Source organism: Capricornis sumatraensis, chromosome 2, assembly GCF_032405125.1.
Source record: "Capricornis sumatraensis isolate serow.1 chromosome 2, serow.2, whole genome shotgun sequence".
NCBI classification, from domain to species: Eukaryota; Metazoa; Chordata; class Mammalia; order Artiodactyla; family Bovidae; genus Capricornis; species Capricornis sumatraensis.
The window spans coordinates 51,131,965-51,147,694 of record NC_091070.1 but is presented as its reverse complement, the minus strand read 5'-3'; the positions used below and the strand labels follow the sequence as shown (position 1 = coordinate 51,147,694).

At 38.7% G+C, this 15,730-nt stretch overlaps 1 protein-coding gene across 1 annotated transcript in view; it reads left to right on the top strand.

Moving 5' to 3' along the window:
- The window catches only part of ADAM10 (ADAM metallopeptidase domain 10), a 144,957-nt gene that overhangs the window by 82,584 nt on the left and 46,643 nt on the right, over positions 1 to 15,730 (top strand). Inside the window, exon 7 of the mRNA XM_068992556.1 lies at positions 8,383 to 8,483. Within this exon, the coding sequence (XP_068848657.1) occupies positions 8,383 to 8,483 (101 nt within the window). The remainder of the gene's footprint in view (positions 1 to 8,382; positions 8,484 to 15,730) is intronic.

The window sequence follows — 15,730 nt, the reverse complement described above, 5'->3', positions numbered from 1 at the left end:
TACCCATGACTCCCTTGGCCCCCAACACCAGCCCATCTTAAAAACTATACGTGGGAAGGGACATGCCTGGACCAGCTCCATGTTTCTGTTTCCTTGGAGATCAGTGTTGTGAGAGCATGTGGAAAAGGGGACCTCTTTAGCTTACTCTCCTTCCCAGGGACATTCATACTATACCTTTCTTTTCCTGGTCTCGCCACCCTCCCCAAACGGAGACTGGTTGTGAGGGATGGGGAAAGGGAGAAAAGGACCTCTGACCACTGGAATTAGAAGGGGGAAGGATATTTGGGGGCTGCCTGACCTGTTCTTCCATTCCTTTAAACTCACCATCTCTCCTTGAAAAGGAAAAAAAAAAAAAAGCCTCCTCTTCTTTTTATTGTTTCAGTGAATCCTTGCTGGTTTTTGGCAGCTTTGGGAATAAAGGGCATTTTTATGGGGAAGGACCTCACCTATCTACCTTTCAGATACTAGCAAAGCAAGTTTTTGTACAGTAACTGTCTATGGAGCCATTCTCTTTTAAATTCTTTGACTAGCATAAAAGTTGGGTCATTTGATTGAATTTAGTGATTCATAGTGTGTTATTGATAGAGTAAAGGGACAAATGATGATTAGATAGTTAATCCTGCCTAGAGGATTTTAAGTAGAAAAAAGTGAGAGATCCCTATAATTTAATGATTACTTAAGAAAGCAGGTTTGCTTAATGACAAAACCAAGCCAGCTTCCTTAGCAACAAAACCATGCAACAGAAGCATGGAACATTCCCCAAAACAATAAAACAGTGGTAGGATGAGACCCACATATTGATTGCCCAGTGAGCTCAGTAAGTTAATGGTCCCTAGGACATGCTTTTTGTACACATAAAAAACAATAATTTGTGGACTTAGCTTGACCATGTAGGGATAAGAAAATTCCCTTGCCCAACCTGGAGGAGAAACTAATGATGGATACATGATGTCTACTCAAGAAAGATAAAGTTTTCCACCCCCTCCACTTTACCTGATTATGAAACTAGCCCAGTAAGTACTCGGGATGTGGAATTTCTCCCTGCCTGCTTGTAAGCCTCACAAGGGTCCTATTGTAATAAATCACTTCTTATCTATCACTTTGCTCTCACCGAATTCTTCTCTGCACTGAGACATAAAGGACTATGGTATATTAGAGCTCTTTGGAGCCCCTCGAAATGACACCAAACTGTTTCATTATTAGAGAAATTATACCAAGTTTGATTGTTAGAGTTATCTCATAGCTAAGGCTTTGGATTCTGCAGTAAAATTCCTAACCTGGCAGCCACATTGAGGGAGGGATGGCTTGCTGGGAGTAGTGAGGACGTTAAGTCTACTGTAGTTAGTATCTAGTGAGAAGTGGGTGTTTTATGTGTGACTCTGTTGGGGCAGATGATCTAAACTGTAAATATTTCCCCTTCCTGGAGTGGATGATCGAGAGTTAATTAGAGCTATTTCCTGCTTGAGGTGGTATCACAATATATGTATTATTTATATCTGTGCCTCCTACAACAAAGCAAAAGCAAGAGGTTGGCATGCAAAGGAACTGGAAGAAAGGCCTTAGATTTAAAGCTGATCTTTGTTTTAAATAGGCTGGATATTCTACACCAATGACTCATTCTTTGTGAAAGAATATGCTGTTTGGCCTTTTCAGGGGAACTACAGTGCATCCTATGATTTAGCATCTCAATGAGGGCTTATTCATTAGTGGAACAAAGGCTTTTTCTAGAAATGGGGATTATATTGTCAGTAATTTTAGAGGGAAATGTCATTGTCCATTTTCATAGTTTATGTGGTGACCAGGGAAAATAGGCTCTTTTAGAAGTTTTGAAAGTATATGGGAAACATTTTATACTTGTTTCTTGTTTTTTCTATTAAGAGAGTATTGTGCTGACAGATTTTGAAGCATATATAATACTGTTTTGTGGCTTTGGAAACTTTTTTTTCTTAATCCTAAATATCAGGCTTTCCAAAAGAATGTATATTTAAAATTCATGATATATAAAACACAATTTACAAAGAAATAAAACACTCTGTTTCTTTTAAATATACTAATTCTTGATGTTTCTAATGTTTTATATTAGTTAGTTAGTTCAGTCGCTCAGTCGTGTCCGACTCTTTGCGACCCCATGAATCGCAGCGCGCCAGGCCTCCCTGTCCATCACCAACTCCCAGAGTTCACTCAGACTTGCGTCCATCGAGTCAGTGATGCCATCCAGCCATCTCATCCTCGGTCATCCCCTTCTTCTCCTGCCCCCAATCCCTCCCAGCATCAGAGTCTTTTCCAATGAGTCAGCTCTTCGCATGAGGTGGCCAAAGTACTGGAGTTTCAGCGTTAGCATCATTCCTTCCAAAGAAATCCCAGGGTTGATCTCCTTCAGAATGGACTGGTTGGATCTCCTTGCAGTCCAAGGGACTCTCAAGAGTCTTCTCCAACACCACAGTTCAAAGCATCAATTCTTCGGCGCTCAGCCTTCTTCACAGTCCAACTCTCACATCCATACATGACTACTGGAAAAACCATAGCCTTGACTAGACAGATCTTAGTCGGCAAAGTAATGTCTCTGCTTTCGAATATGCTATCTAGGTTGGTCATAACTTTCTTCCAAGGAGTAAGCGTCTTTTAATTTCATGGCTGCAGTCACCATCTGCAGTGATTTTGGAGCCTAAAAAAATAAAGTCTGACACTGTTTCCACTGTTTCCACTGTTTCCCCATCTATTTCCCATGAAGTGATAGGACCGGATGCCATGATCTTTGTTTTCTGAATGTTGAGCTTTAAGCCAACTTTTTCACTCTCCTCTTTCACTTTCATCAAGAGGCTTTTTAGTTCCTCTTCACTTTCTGCCATAAGTGTGGTATCATCTGCATATCTGAGGTTATTGATAGTTCTCCCAGCAATCTTGATTCCAGCTTGTGTTTCTTCCAGTCCAGCATTTCTCATGATGTACTCTGCATAGAAGTTAAATAAGCAGGGTGATTATATACAGCCTTGACGTACTCCTTTTCCTATTCGGAACCAGTCTGTTGTTCCATATCCAGTTCTAACTGTTGCTTCCTGGCCTGCATACTAAATATAAATAGTCTTATTTTTTATTTCCCTACACATTTATAAATAATAGAGTTTCAATATTTTGACAAAAATTTTTGAAGGTCATGGAACAGTTGTAATTTCCTCCACTGATTATTAAGATAACTTTGCATAGTTTAAGCTTACTTGGTCAATTTTATTGCCTCTATGAATGTGGTAAGAGACAACTCATTGGAAAAGACCCTGTTGTTGGGAAAGATTGAGGGCAGGAGGAGAAGGGGGTGGCAGAGGATGAGATGTTTGGATGACATCACTGACTGAATGGACATGAGTTTGAGCAAACTCAAGGAGATAGTGAAAGACTGGGAAGCCTGTCATGCTGCAGTCCACGGTGTCACAAAGAGTCAGACACGACTTAGGGACTGAACACCTAATGTGGTAAAGTTAAACAGTGAAATAGGATTGAGAAGGGTCTCTGGAAATGCACTATGATTGCCAGGTGGCATAAAGGAACTGCTTGAAGTTACAGATTATAATTTTTGAATGAGAATAGTTATAGTTACCATTTTCTTCTCCAGCTGCATTCAACTGGAGGGGTACAGGTAGAGAGTTGAATTTTTTTTTTTTAGTAGAGAGTTGAATTTTAACAGGTTTTGTTTGAGAGTTGGGAAGAGTAGGTAGCCAGGGAGTTTAAGGTAAATGAATGGAGTAATTATAATAATAATCGACTCTGGGATTTAAGCTGAATAAAGAGAAAGAGAATATCCAGTAGTGGACAGGACAGTAGCATTGGTGGATTGAAGGGTTTTCTAGATGTTGAAGGATTGCCTGAGTCTAAGGGGGAATGTTCTGAAAAGATGAGTGGTGGAAAGTAGGATGAGGAAATTTGAGATGGAGAAGAGGTTTCAGTAATTAGTGTTGACAGGTTCACAAGTATGACCATGTAAGTGAGAAATCGAGGTAGGAGAAGACCATCGGAGAAAAGGTAGTATGAGTGTATTTAAGTATCATCAACCTGAATGTTGAAATCACTAAGAATTATGATGGAGTGGTGTCTGAGAGAGTGGTGGTGAATTAGGAGCCAAAAATAAGATAATAGAGGGAAGTAGTGATTTGGAGGCTGCAAAAACTTATAGTAAATTGAAGTCTTTGGTGGTATAGTCTCATGACCATAAAAGCTGAGCCCCAGTGAGATAGTTCTAATGGGCCCAAGGCAGAAAATGGTAGACAGTTGTGAGTCTTTAAGGAAGTGGGGGTCAGGGGAATGTCTCTCTGTGAACAGCGAGAGTTCTGGGGTTTCCCTTGGTATTTGCTGGAATCCTCCTGATAGAGGTAAGGAGTGCTGCAGAATGATTCTCTTGGCCCCTGTCATGATGGACCAGAGGAAGTGATTTTGTGGAACATCAAGGGATTCCAGCCAAATGCAGCCTATTAGGAGTGAGATAGGGACATGGCAATCTTGCTTTTGAATCCAGGCTACCTTTTTTACTGGGGAGTGATAGCCTGCTACATGGATGGTTGTTTAATTGGCTTCCTGTCAACTCCTGCTGATATATTAGCCTATTGATGGTATGGTATTATGCCAGTACTTGCCTGACTTCTGATCATGTGGAGGCGTGGTAGGGAAGAGATTGACCCCAATATCACCTGCATTTACAATGTCACAAATACATACGTGTATGTATCTGTATATGTTTACATATATAAGTCAACTATGTATTTTATCAAGTAGATGAGATACCCATTAGACAGTAGTTAACTTGATTACCTTAATCCTAACGGTCACAGGCCTAGCATCAGTACCGGTATATTGATGATACAGAATGCCAGTGTGCTTAGTATTCAACATTATTAATATCTTAGAAAATATATTTTATTGAGATACTATATAATAGGGACTGCTGACTATATATAAATCAGACATGTATATTGTTTGTTGACTTCCCTTATCATTGCATTAAAAATGATGTTACAGTTCTTTAAGATAAGGATATTTTTGTTCCATTCCTCAGTTTTGTCAGATGTTTAGTTAAATGCTATACACATATAATTTGTTCAAGTGTTGGTGAGGAAATTATCTCTTCCAGAAGTACTTTGTAGCAGCTCTTTTGTGCCTGTGTAGGAGGAGATTCAAAATACATTTTATGGTATGCTTTGAATGAAAGGTAAATCCTAATATCTGTCACGATTATGTTATGATATTTGGTATTTCTTAAATTTGAATAAAATCAGGCATAGCAACTGATTTCACTATATTTTGAAGTGTATTAATTAAACTGAATTATATATGAAAATAAAAAATGTTGTTTTGACATATTTGTTGTGTGAGGGACTTATAACTAAATTCCTAATGAACATCACAGCTTTCTGGTTTCTAAAACTGAAAATTTTGACTGAGTAAATTCTCTGAAAAAACTATTTGAAAAATGATAACAGCACTTTATTTCTCTAGACATGCAAAATGTTTAATCTGAGTGTTGTAGAGTCTATGTAGTTATCAGTCTTCGATTTAACCATTGACTGGTTTTTTTCGGGGGCAAATGTTGTATCTTGGGATAAGTGAAAACTAGTTTAAGGTGAAAATATTCAGGAAATAGTGGCAAATATGAATACTGCTAAACATTTTCTGATGTGCTGGGCCAAGATTATTTTGATACTGACTGTGACAGGAAAACTTTGCTAAATGCCAGTGCAGCTCAGATATAGAATGAGTTCTTCTATTCTCCTTAACAAAACTTTTTACTGTGTATAAGATAATGCTGCTTGCAGTACCAGACAGTCCCAAATTAAATGACAAAATGCACTGAAACCTCATTTCTCACTGTTGTAACAGTTTAATGTGAATATTCATCATCAGTCAGCTTTTTTTCAAGAAATGACTCAGGAATCTAGGCTACTGTAGTTGGTGCCAATTTTACTCTTGCCGTTCTCCGTTTGTCTGTTTCCAGCCATTCAGATTCGCCTGCAGTGCAGGAGACACAGGTTCAATCCCTGGGTTGGGAATGTCCCCTCAAGAAAGAAATGACCACCCACTCCAGTATTCTTGTCTGGGAAATCCCAGGGATGGAGGAGCCAGGGGGGCTACAGTCTGGGTCACAAGAGTCAGACACAACTTAATGATTAAACCACCACCTATGAGGTGATGCTTTCAGGAACTTTGAATATCCTATTATTGTACATTTGACCTAATGGCTTTAGGGCTCCAAAATCACTGCAGATGGTGATTGCAGCCATGAAATTAAAAGATGCCTACTCCTTGGAAGGAAAGTTATGACCAACCTAGATAGCATATTAAAAAACAGAGACATTATTTTGCCAACAAAGGTCCGTCTAGTCAAGGCTATGGTTTTTCCTGTGGTCATGTATGGATGTGAGAGTTGGACTGTGAAGAAAGCAGAGTGCTGAAGAATTGATGCTTTTGAACTGTGATGTTGGAGAAGACTCTTGAGAGTCCCTTGGACTGCAAGGAGATCCAACCAGTCCATTCTGAAGGAGATCAGCCCTGGGATTTCTTTGGAAGGAATGACGCTAAAGCTGAAACTCCAGTACTTTGGCCACCTCATGCGAAGAGTTGACTCATTGGAAAAGACTCTGATGCTGGGAGGGATTAGGGGCAGGAGGAGAAGGGGGCGACCGAGGATGAGATGGCTGGATGGCATCACTGACTCGATGGACGTGAGTCTGAGTGAACTCCGGGAGTTGGTGATGGATAGGGAGGCCTGGCGTGCTGTGATTCATGGGGTCGCAAAGAGTTGGACATGACTGAGTGACTGAACTGAACTGAATGCTAAGTTGCTTCAGTCACGTCCAACTCTTTGTAACCCGTGGACTGTAGCCTGCCAGGCTACTCTGTCCATGGGATTTCCGGGCAAGAATATGGAGTGGGTTGCCATGCCCTCCTCCAGGGGATCTTCCTGACCCAGGGATCAAACCCAGGTCTCTTTCATCTCCTGTATTGGCAGGCAGATTCTTTAACCACTGGTGCCACCTGGGAATGGGTGATCCTTGCCTATATCAGCTTATGCATATGGAGTTCCAAAATGGTAGATTTTTAAGTCTATCATTTCTTCCACATTTATAGGTGGGAATTTACAGCTGTTGCAGTCTTGACCTCTGGTAAAAACTAAGGTTTAAATTATAGCTACTATATCAGTGTAGATAGGTTGACCTTAACCCCTGCCTCCTACCAGCCAGTTTAGATTTATATTGTAATAGTTAATTAGTATTTCTTATGGAATAGGTCACTAGTGTCCACTTTAGGTTCTAGATTTACTCAAGAAAGTGTTTTTAATTCTAATTCTATGTATTATAACTATAGCTACTTACAGATGTTTTAGTGCTTCCCCTCTCACCCATGTCTTGGTATTTTATTTTGACACTTCTCTTAATTACGGGTACTAGATTGAGTTATAAAATATGTTCATGAACTGAGGCGAACCTTAACAAGGGAGAAGTATAAGAACTGAGAGAGTGGAATAAACTTTTAAACGACTACACTAAATTGAACAGCTGTCTGTAAATAGAAACAATTCAGTTAAAGCAAAATTAATCACTGTTTAATTAGAAAGGGAAAACAAATGATGATAAAATAGTTACTGCTTTGTAAAGCATTCACTTGAATTATACATTGAAGAAGTTTAAACTCAGTCTACTTTTACCATGCCATGGAGCATGTTTCTACATTACTTTCCTTTAAGGCTAGTTGGTATTCATTGAAGGAATTCAAACAAATAAATACTATATTAGCCTAACTAGTTCAGATTGAAGTAGTTTTATATATTTGCAGAATAAGAAATTTAATGTGTTTGACAGGAAAGTTATAAATTACAAAATGAAGTAAATTGCAGTCTTAAAATGCTCTATTTATCTGAAGTGGGCAAGGTTTGGAAATTTAAACCCAGAATAAAGAATGATTATTATTCTTTTTTAGAACTCACAAATCATTTATATGAAAAATGCCTAGAGACCAGTGATGTTGAAGGAGAACTTTGGAACCTGCCAAACTTTTTTAAAACGGAAGTTTATTTATTTATTTGGCTATGCCAGGTGTTAGGTGTGGCATGTGGGATCTTTGGTTGCAGCATTTGACCTCTTAGTTGTGGGTTCTAATTCCCTGACCAGGAATCAAACCTGGACCTCCTGCATTGGAAGCATGAATTCTTAACCATTGGACCACCAGGGAAGTCCTCACTTGTCATATTTTAAAATTAGAGTACCTAGCATAATGCCTTTCCCACTGGTGCTCAATAAGCATTTTGGCTTTCATGAATTATGACGGTTACATTTTTGTTTATAAGATAATTTGTCATATCTTAACATGTGACAGTAATAGCATTTCTTCTTTGTGTTTTAGAGTATCCCCATAAATATGGTCCACAGGGGGGTTGTGCAGATCATTCAGTGTTTGAAAGGATGAGGAAATATCAGATGACTGGTGTAGAAGAAGTAATACAGGTAAGATTTTATTACAAGTTTGTGTGTAAGAAATGAAAGTGAAATTGTGTGTGTGTGTTTCTGCATTTAAGATGTGTGTTCTAGGATTTCTAAAATATTTATACTATTGTCAGGAAATATTTATATTTCTTAATGCTCAAAGAGGCCAGATAACTTGCTTATAATAAAAAAATGTGATGCTGAGATTTGAATACAGTCTGCATGACCCCCAAATCATAACATGTCCAAAATATTCTCTTACATGATTTATCATAAAATTAAAAGTATTCAGTCTAAACATGTGTTTCATATAAATGTCAGTGTTTGTATTAGTATGAAAATTAGAGTGACCAACTTCCCCAGGTTTGCCTGGGACATCTTCATTTTACCATTGAAAATCATGTGTCTAAGCAAACTCAGATGGTTAGTTACCCTAATAAAAATCACAGTGCTTTTAACATTTTAATTGTAAGTTTTTCTGTTGTTGACTATTGACCTTTGATTCTTTTTTGATTTTATTTTATTCATAGGTGATAGTTTTGTAGTTATTTAAAACACAAGTTTAAACTTTTTAAACTTTTGTTTTTATAGTAAAAACATTTATCATGTATTTTGAACATACTTTCTAAAAGTAGTAGGGTAGATTAACATTTCTTGAGTCACAATGCAAATTTGTATGTTTCTTAATCTGCAACATGGCATAAGATTATACCATTTCAAATGGGTCTTTCAAGTCTAAGTGAGATTTTATTCTTATATTCACTGAACAATTTTCTGTTGATCTCCCATATATTAGAATATCTGTGGCAGGTTCTGGAAATTAAGATGAAGGCTTATCCTCACAAAGTTTATGGTTTAATTGGAGACACAGAAAAATTGAAGGTAGTAAGAAATACAGAATTAAGGTAAGAGTTAATACTTGTGGGTGGTATTCTACCCATAAAAAGACTAGTTAACCTAGCCTCAAAAGTGTTTGAGGACAGTAATCAGAAACTAAAAGAATAAGGAGAAGTTAGATTAACCATGAAGAGATGGAAAGAGAAGGAACAGTGTATACAAGGCCAGAGAGATAGCAGTACCAGTAAAGAATTCTTAGCTTCAGGCTAGGAGTGAAAAACTAGAGACTGGGAGACTAATTAGAAGTTGTTGCAATTATTCAGTTGGGAAATGATAGTCACTTGTATTGAGGTGTTGACAATGTGGATAGATAGGCAGAAACCATAGATGAGTAGGTATAATAGAGTTTATCAGTGGCTAGATATAGCATTAATATACAAAAGAAGGTTATATATATTTTTTATATTAGCAGTAGACCACCAAAAATGTAATGCAAGAGTGGACATCATTAAAAATAGTGTCAAGAATATCATCTATCAAAGAGTTAATGTAACAAAGAAAGACCTATATAAGGAAAATTATAAAACTTTATAAGAAATGTTACAGGTGACTGATTTTATTATGGAGAGATACACTCCATCAGTTCCATTAATGGAACTGATAAACTAATAGAAAAACATTAATTTTCCTCATATTGCTTTATTGATTCAGTGCAATTCTGTGTAAATTACAACATGATTATTCATAGCACTTGATGGATCTAAAATGTTTGAAGAAAAAGTGAAGGCTAAGAAGAAATAAGGCCCATCTAAAGATGGTGAACAAGAAAAAGATTTACCCTGGAAGATATTAAGACTTACTAAAGTAACTGAGAGAGTACTTTTAGCATAGGGACGAACAGATTGACAAGAGGGATAAAATTAATTGCCCAGGAACAGATCCATACAGATATGAAACTTTGTTATGTGGTAGATATAAAATCTCAAAGGGAAAATAGAGACTGTTGAATAAATGGAGCCAAAAAAATGTTTATCCATTTGGAGAAAAAAAGAAGTTGTATATTTACCTCATATTATATTTAAAACAAAATTCGGTAAGTACTGCATGTCTGAAACAAAAACTTTGAAACTCTTAGTAGAACAAGTGGGTGGAAATTTCCCTTTCTAGTTATGCTAAAGTGACTGGCATCCAACTAGCCATTCTGCAAAAAACAACTGGAAAAACAAAAACCAAAAAAAAAAGGCCCCAATTATTTTCAAATATTGGCCAACAGGCAATGCAGGATTGACATCCCTGAGAAAGGAGAAATAAATATCTCTGATTTCTATGACTTTTTGACTGGAGGCAAAATTTCAGGAATGGCACAATGAAGGGCACTTCAAGATGAGTACGAAATGCATAGCACTCTTGCAGAATTGAAGAGATAGGTTAAGATTCAGAAAGGCTGAGGTATCTGGATTTATGGACATAGTACCTGGGAGGACAAGGCAGCTAAGCTGATAAAAAGCTCTAGATATCTGCACAGTGGTCACCTTGAATCTTAGCTGGATTCCAACCTATGCACATACAGGGTGAGATTCTATGAGAAAACTACCCAAGAAAGAAAAACTACTGAGCAATCTATGAACTAAACACCTATCAAAAATTGTACTTGGTAGAGGTTCCAGCCCACGCTTGGAATAGGCTAATCTCACCCTAGTCTAAAGGACTACTCCAGACTTGTCCTAACTAAGCTGAAAAACCAAGCTTCAGAAAGATCAAAGTGCTTTTCAAGTAAATTAGCCACCTATCTTCTCACGGGAGAAGGGAATGGCAAACCACTTCAGTATTCTTGCCTTGAGAACCCCATGAACGGTATGAAAAGGCAAAAAGATAGTACACTGAAAGATGAACTCCCCAGGTTGGTAGGTGCCCAATACGTTACTGGAGATCAGTGGAGAAATAACTCCAGAAAAAATGAAGACACGGAGTTAAAGCAAAAACAACACTCATTTGTAGATGTGACTGGTGATAGAAGGAAAGTCCGATGCTATAAAGAGCAATATTGCATAGGAACCTGGAATGTTATGTCCATGAATCAAGGCAAATTGGAAGTGGTCAAACAGGGGATGGCAAGAGTGAATGTTGACATTCTAGGAATCAGCGAACTAAAATGGACTGGAATGGATGAATTTAACTCAGATGACCATTATATCTACTACTGTGGGCAAGAATCCCTTCAAAGAAATGGAGAAGCCATCATAGTCAACAAAAGAATTTGAAATGCAGTACTTGGATGCAATCTCAAAAATGACAGAATGATCTCTGTTCATTTCCGAGGCAAACCATTCAACATCATGGTAATCCAAGTCTACGCCTTGACCAGTAATGCTGAAGAAGCTGAAGTTGAACGGTTCTATGAAGACCTACAAGACCTTCTGGAACTAACAGCCAAAAAAGATGTCCTTTTCATTATAGGGGATTGGAATGCAAAAGTAGGAAGTCAAGAAATACCTGGAGTAACAGGCAAATTTGGCCTTGAAGTACAGAATGAGGTGCAAGGCAAAGGCTAATAGAGTTTTGCCAAGAGAACGCCCTGGTCATAGCAAACACCCTTTTCCAACAACACAAGAGAAGACTCTACATATGGACATCACCAGATGGTCAATACCAAAATCAGATTGATTATATTCTTTGCAGCCAAAGATAGAGAAGCTCTATACAGTCAGCAAAAACAAGACCGGGAACTGACTATGGCTCAGATCATGAACTCCTTATTGTCAAATTCAGACTGAAATTGAAGAAAGTAGGGAAAACCACTAGATCATTCAGGTATGACATAAATAAAATCCCTTACGATTATTCAGTAGAAGTGAGAAATAGATTCAAGGGGTTGGATCTAATAGAAAGAGTAGGTAGATCTGTAGACTGCTTAGATCTGATAGATAGAAGAACTATGGACAGAGGTTCGTGACATTATACAGGAGACAAGGGAGCAAGACCATCCCCAAGAAAAAGACATGCAAAAAAGCAAAATGGCTGTTTGAGGAGGCCTTACAAATAGCTGTAAAAAGATGAGAAGTGACAAGCAAAGGAGAAAAGGAAAGATATACCCATTTGAATGCAGAGTTCCAAAGAATAGCAAGGAGAGATAAGAAAACCTTCCTCAGTGATCAGTGCAGAGAAATAGAGGAAAACAATATGGGAAAGACTAGAGATCTCTTCAAGAGAATTAGAGATTCCAAGGGAACCTTTCATCCAAAGATGGACTCAATAAAGGACAGAAATGGTATGGGCCTAATAGAAGCAGAAGATATTAAGAAGAGATGGCAAGAATACACAGAAGAACTGTACAGAAAAGATCTTCACAACCCATATAATCACAATGGTGTGATCATTCACCTAGAGCCAGACATCCTGGAATGTGAGGTCAAGTGGGCCTTAGAAAGCATCACTATGAACAAAGCTAGTGGAGGTGACGGTATTCCAGTGGAGCTATTTAAAATCCTGAAAGATGATGCTGTGAAAGTGCTGCACTCAATATGCCAGCAAATTTAGGAAACTCAGCAGTGGCCACAGGACTGGAAAAGGTCAGTTTTCATTCCAATCCCAAAGAAGGCAATGCCAAAGAATGCTCAAACTACCGCACAGTTGCACTCATCTCACACGCTAGTAAAGTAATGCTCAAAATTCTCCAAGCCAGGCTTCAGCAATACATGAACCGTGAACTTCCTGATGTTCAAGCTGGTTTCAGAAAAGGCAAAGGAACCAGATATCAAATTGCCAACATCCACTGGATCATGGAAAAAGCAAGAGAGTTCCAGAAAAACATCTATTTCTGCTTTATTGACTATGGCCAAGCCTTTGACTGTGTGGATCACTACAAACCGTGGAAAATTCTGAAAGAGTTGGGAATACCAGACGACCTGACCTGCCTCTTGAGATATCTGTATGCAGGTCAAGAAGCAACAGTTAGAACTGAACATGGAACAACAGACTGGTTCCAAATCAGGAAAGGAGTACGTCAAGGCTGTATGTTGTCACCCTGCTTATTTAACTTATATGCAGAGTACATCATGAGAAATGCTGGGCTGGAAGAAGCACAAGCTGGAATCAAGACTGCCAGGAGAAATATCAATCACCTCAGATATGCAGATGACACCACCCTTAAGGCAGAAAGTGAAGAGGAGCTAAAGAGCCTCTTGATGAAAGTGAAAGAGGAGAGGGGAAAAGTTGGCTTAAAACTCAACATTCAAAAAACGGCATCCGGTCCCATTGGAGACAATGAGAGACTTCATTTTTTGGGCTCCAAAATCACTGCAGATGATGACTGCAGCCGTGAAATTTAAAAATGCTTACTCCTTGGAAGCAAAGCTGTGACCACCCTAGACAGCATATTAAAAAGCAGAGACGTTACTTTGCCAACAGAGGTCTTTGTAGCCAAAACTATGGTTTTTCCAGTAGTTATTTGTGGATGTGAGAGTTGGACTAAAAAGAAAGCTGAGTGCCAAAGAATTGATGCTTTTGAACTGTGGTGTTGGAGAAGACTCTTGAGGGTCCCTTGGACTGCAAGGAGATCGAACCAGTCGATCGTAAGGGAAATCAGTCCTGAATGTTCATTGGAAGGACTGATGCTGAAGCTGAAACTCCAATACTTTGGGCATCTGATGCGAAGATTTATTTCACTGGAGATAACCCTGATGCTGGGAACGATTGAAGGTGGAAGGAGAAGGGATGACAGAGGATGAGATGGTTGGATGGCACCACAGACTCAGTGGACATGAGTTTGAGTAAACTCCGGGAGTTGGTGATGGACAGGGAGGCCTGGCGTGCTGCAGTCCGTGGTGTCACAAAGCGTCGGACACAACTGAGAGACTAAACTGAATTGAACTGATTAGAACGACGCTCAGTAGTGCTTGTTAAAAAAGGACACTGAATGTAGATACTCAGTGATGTCACATTTAGAATGTAAGACGTTCAGAAAACATTGCTGGATGACAGGAAGCTCAAGAAGTTGAAATATGTGATCCATGATCAGTATAAAAAAAACAACCAGATAGAAACAGACTAGAAATTACACGTATTAGCAAACAAGGACTTTAAAATAACTGTTACTAATATGTTTAAAAATTACTGAAAACAAAGAGAACAGTGATTATAATGAAAGAATCAGTTATAATCCCCCTGTGAGGATTTAGCTAATAATGAACAAATAGATTTTCAAAGTTATGTGGAAATGTAAAGGACCTAGAACAGCCAAAAGAATTTTCAAGAAAGAACAAAAGCCAGAGGAGTTATACTACCTGTATTTGAGACTTAACTATAAAGCTGCAGTCATCAAGATGGTATCATCCTGACCTCAGGATAGCTTTATTACAGGTTATGGAATGGAATAGAGAGTCCATATCCAAATGGTCTGTTAAATTTCAGAAAAGTCCAAAAGTAAGTTAAAGGACAGAAGAGTGGTCTGACAAATGAAAGGAAAAGTGAAAGTCACTCAGTTGTATGTGACTCTTTGCAACCCCATGGACTATACAAGCTATGAAATTCTCCAGGCAAGAATACTGGAGTGGGTAGCCTTTCCCTTCTCCAGGGGATCTTCCCAACCCAGGGATTGAACCCAGTTCTCCTGTATTGCAGGTGGATTTTTTTACCAACTGAGCCACAAAAGAAGCCCAGTAATACTGGAGTGGGTAGCCTTTCCCTTCTCCAGCAGATCTTCCTGATCCAGGAATCAAATCGGCGTCCTCTGCATTGCAGGCGGATTCTTTACCGATTGAGCTATCAGGGAAGGTCTGACAAATAGTACTGTAAAAAAAAAAAAGAACCTCCACTTATACTGTTACGTGCTGTGTGCTCAGGTGCTTTAGTTGCTTCTGACTCTGTGACCCTATGGACTCTAGGCCACCAGGCTCCTCTGTCCATGGGATTCTTCAGGCAAGAATACTGGAGTTGGTTGCCATTTCCTCCTTCAGGGGATCTTACCAACCCGGGGACTGAACTCTCATCTGCCTGTGTCTCCTGCATTGCAGGTGGATTCTTTACCCACTGAGCCACCTGGGAAGCCTGTTTATACCATTATACCTTATATAAAATTGATAATAAATCTGCATAAAGGTAAAACATAAATTTCTAGATTGAAGCGTAGAAATTTTTGTGACTTTGAAATAGAAAACAGTTTCTTAGGACACAAAAATAGCCTGCCTCCCATCCTCCCCACCCAAAATTACAAGTTTGACTCTGTTAAATTAAGAACTTCTCATTAGATATAGTTAAGAAAATGTGAAAAAGAAGCCACAGACTGTGAGCAAAATGTCAACAGTACGTATAAATAACAGAAGGCCTCTCCAGAATATAGTAAGAACGCTTAAAGTGAAAGTGACAGTCATGTCTGATTCTTTGCAACCACATGGACTATACAGTCCATGGAATTCTCCAGGCCAGAATACTGG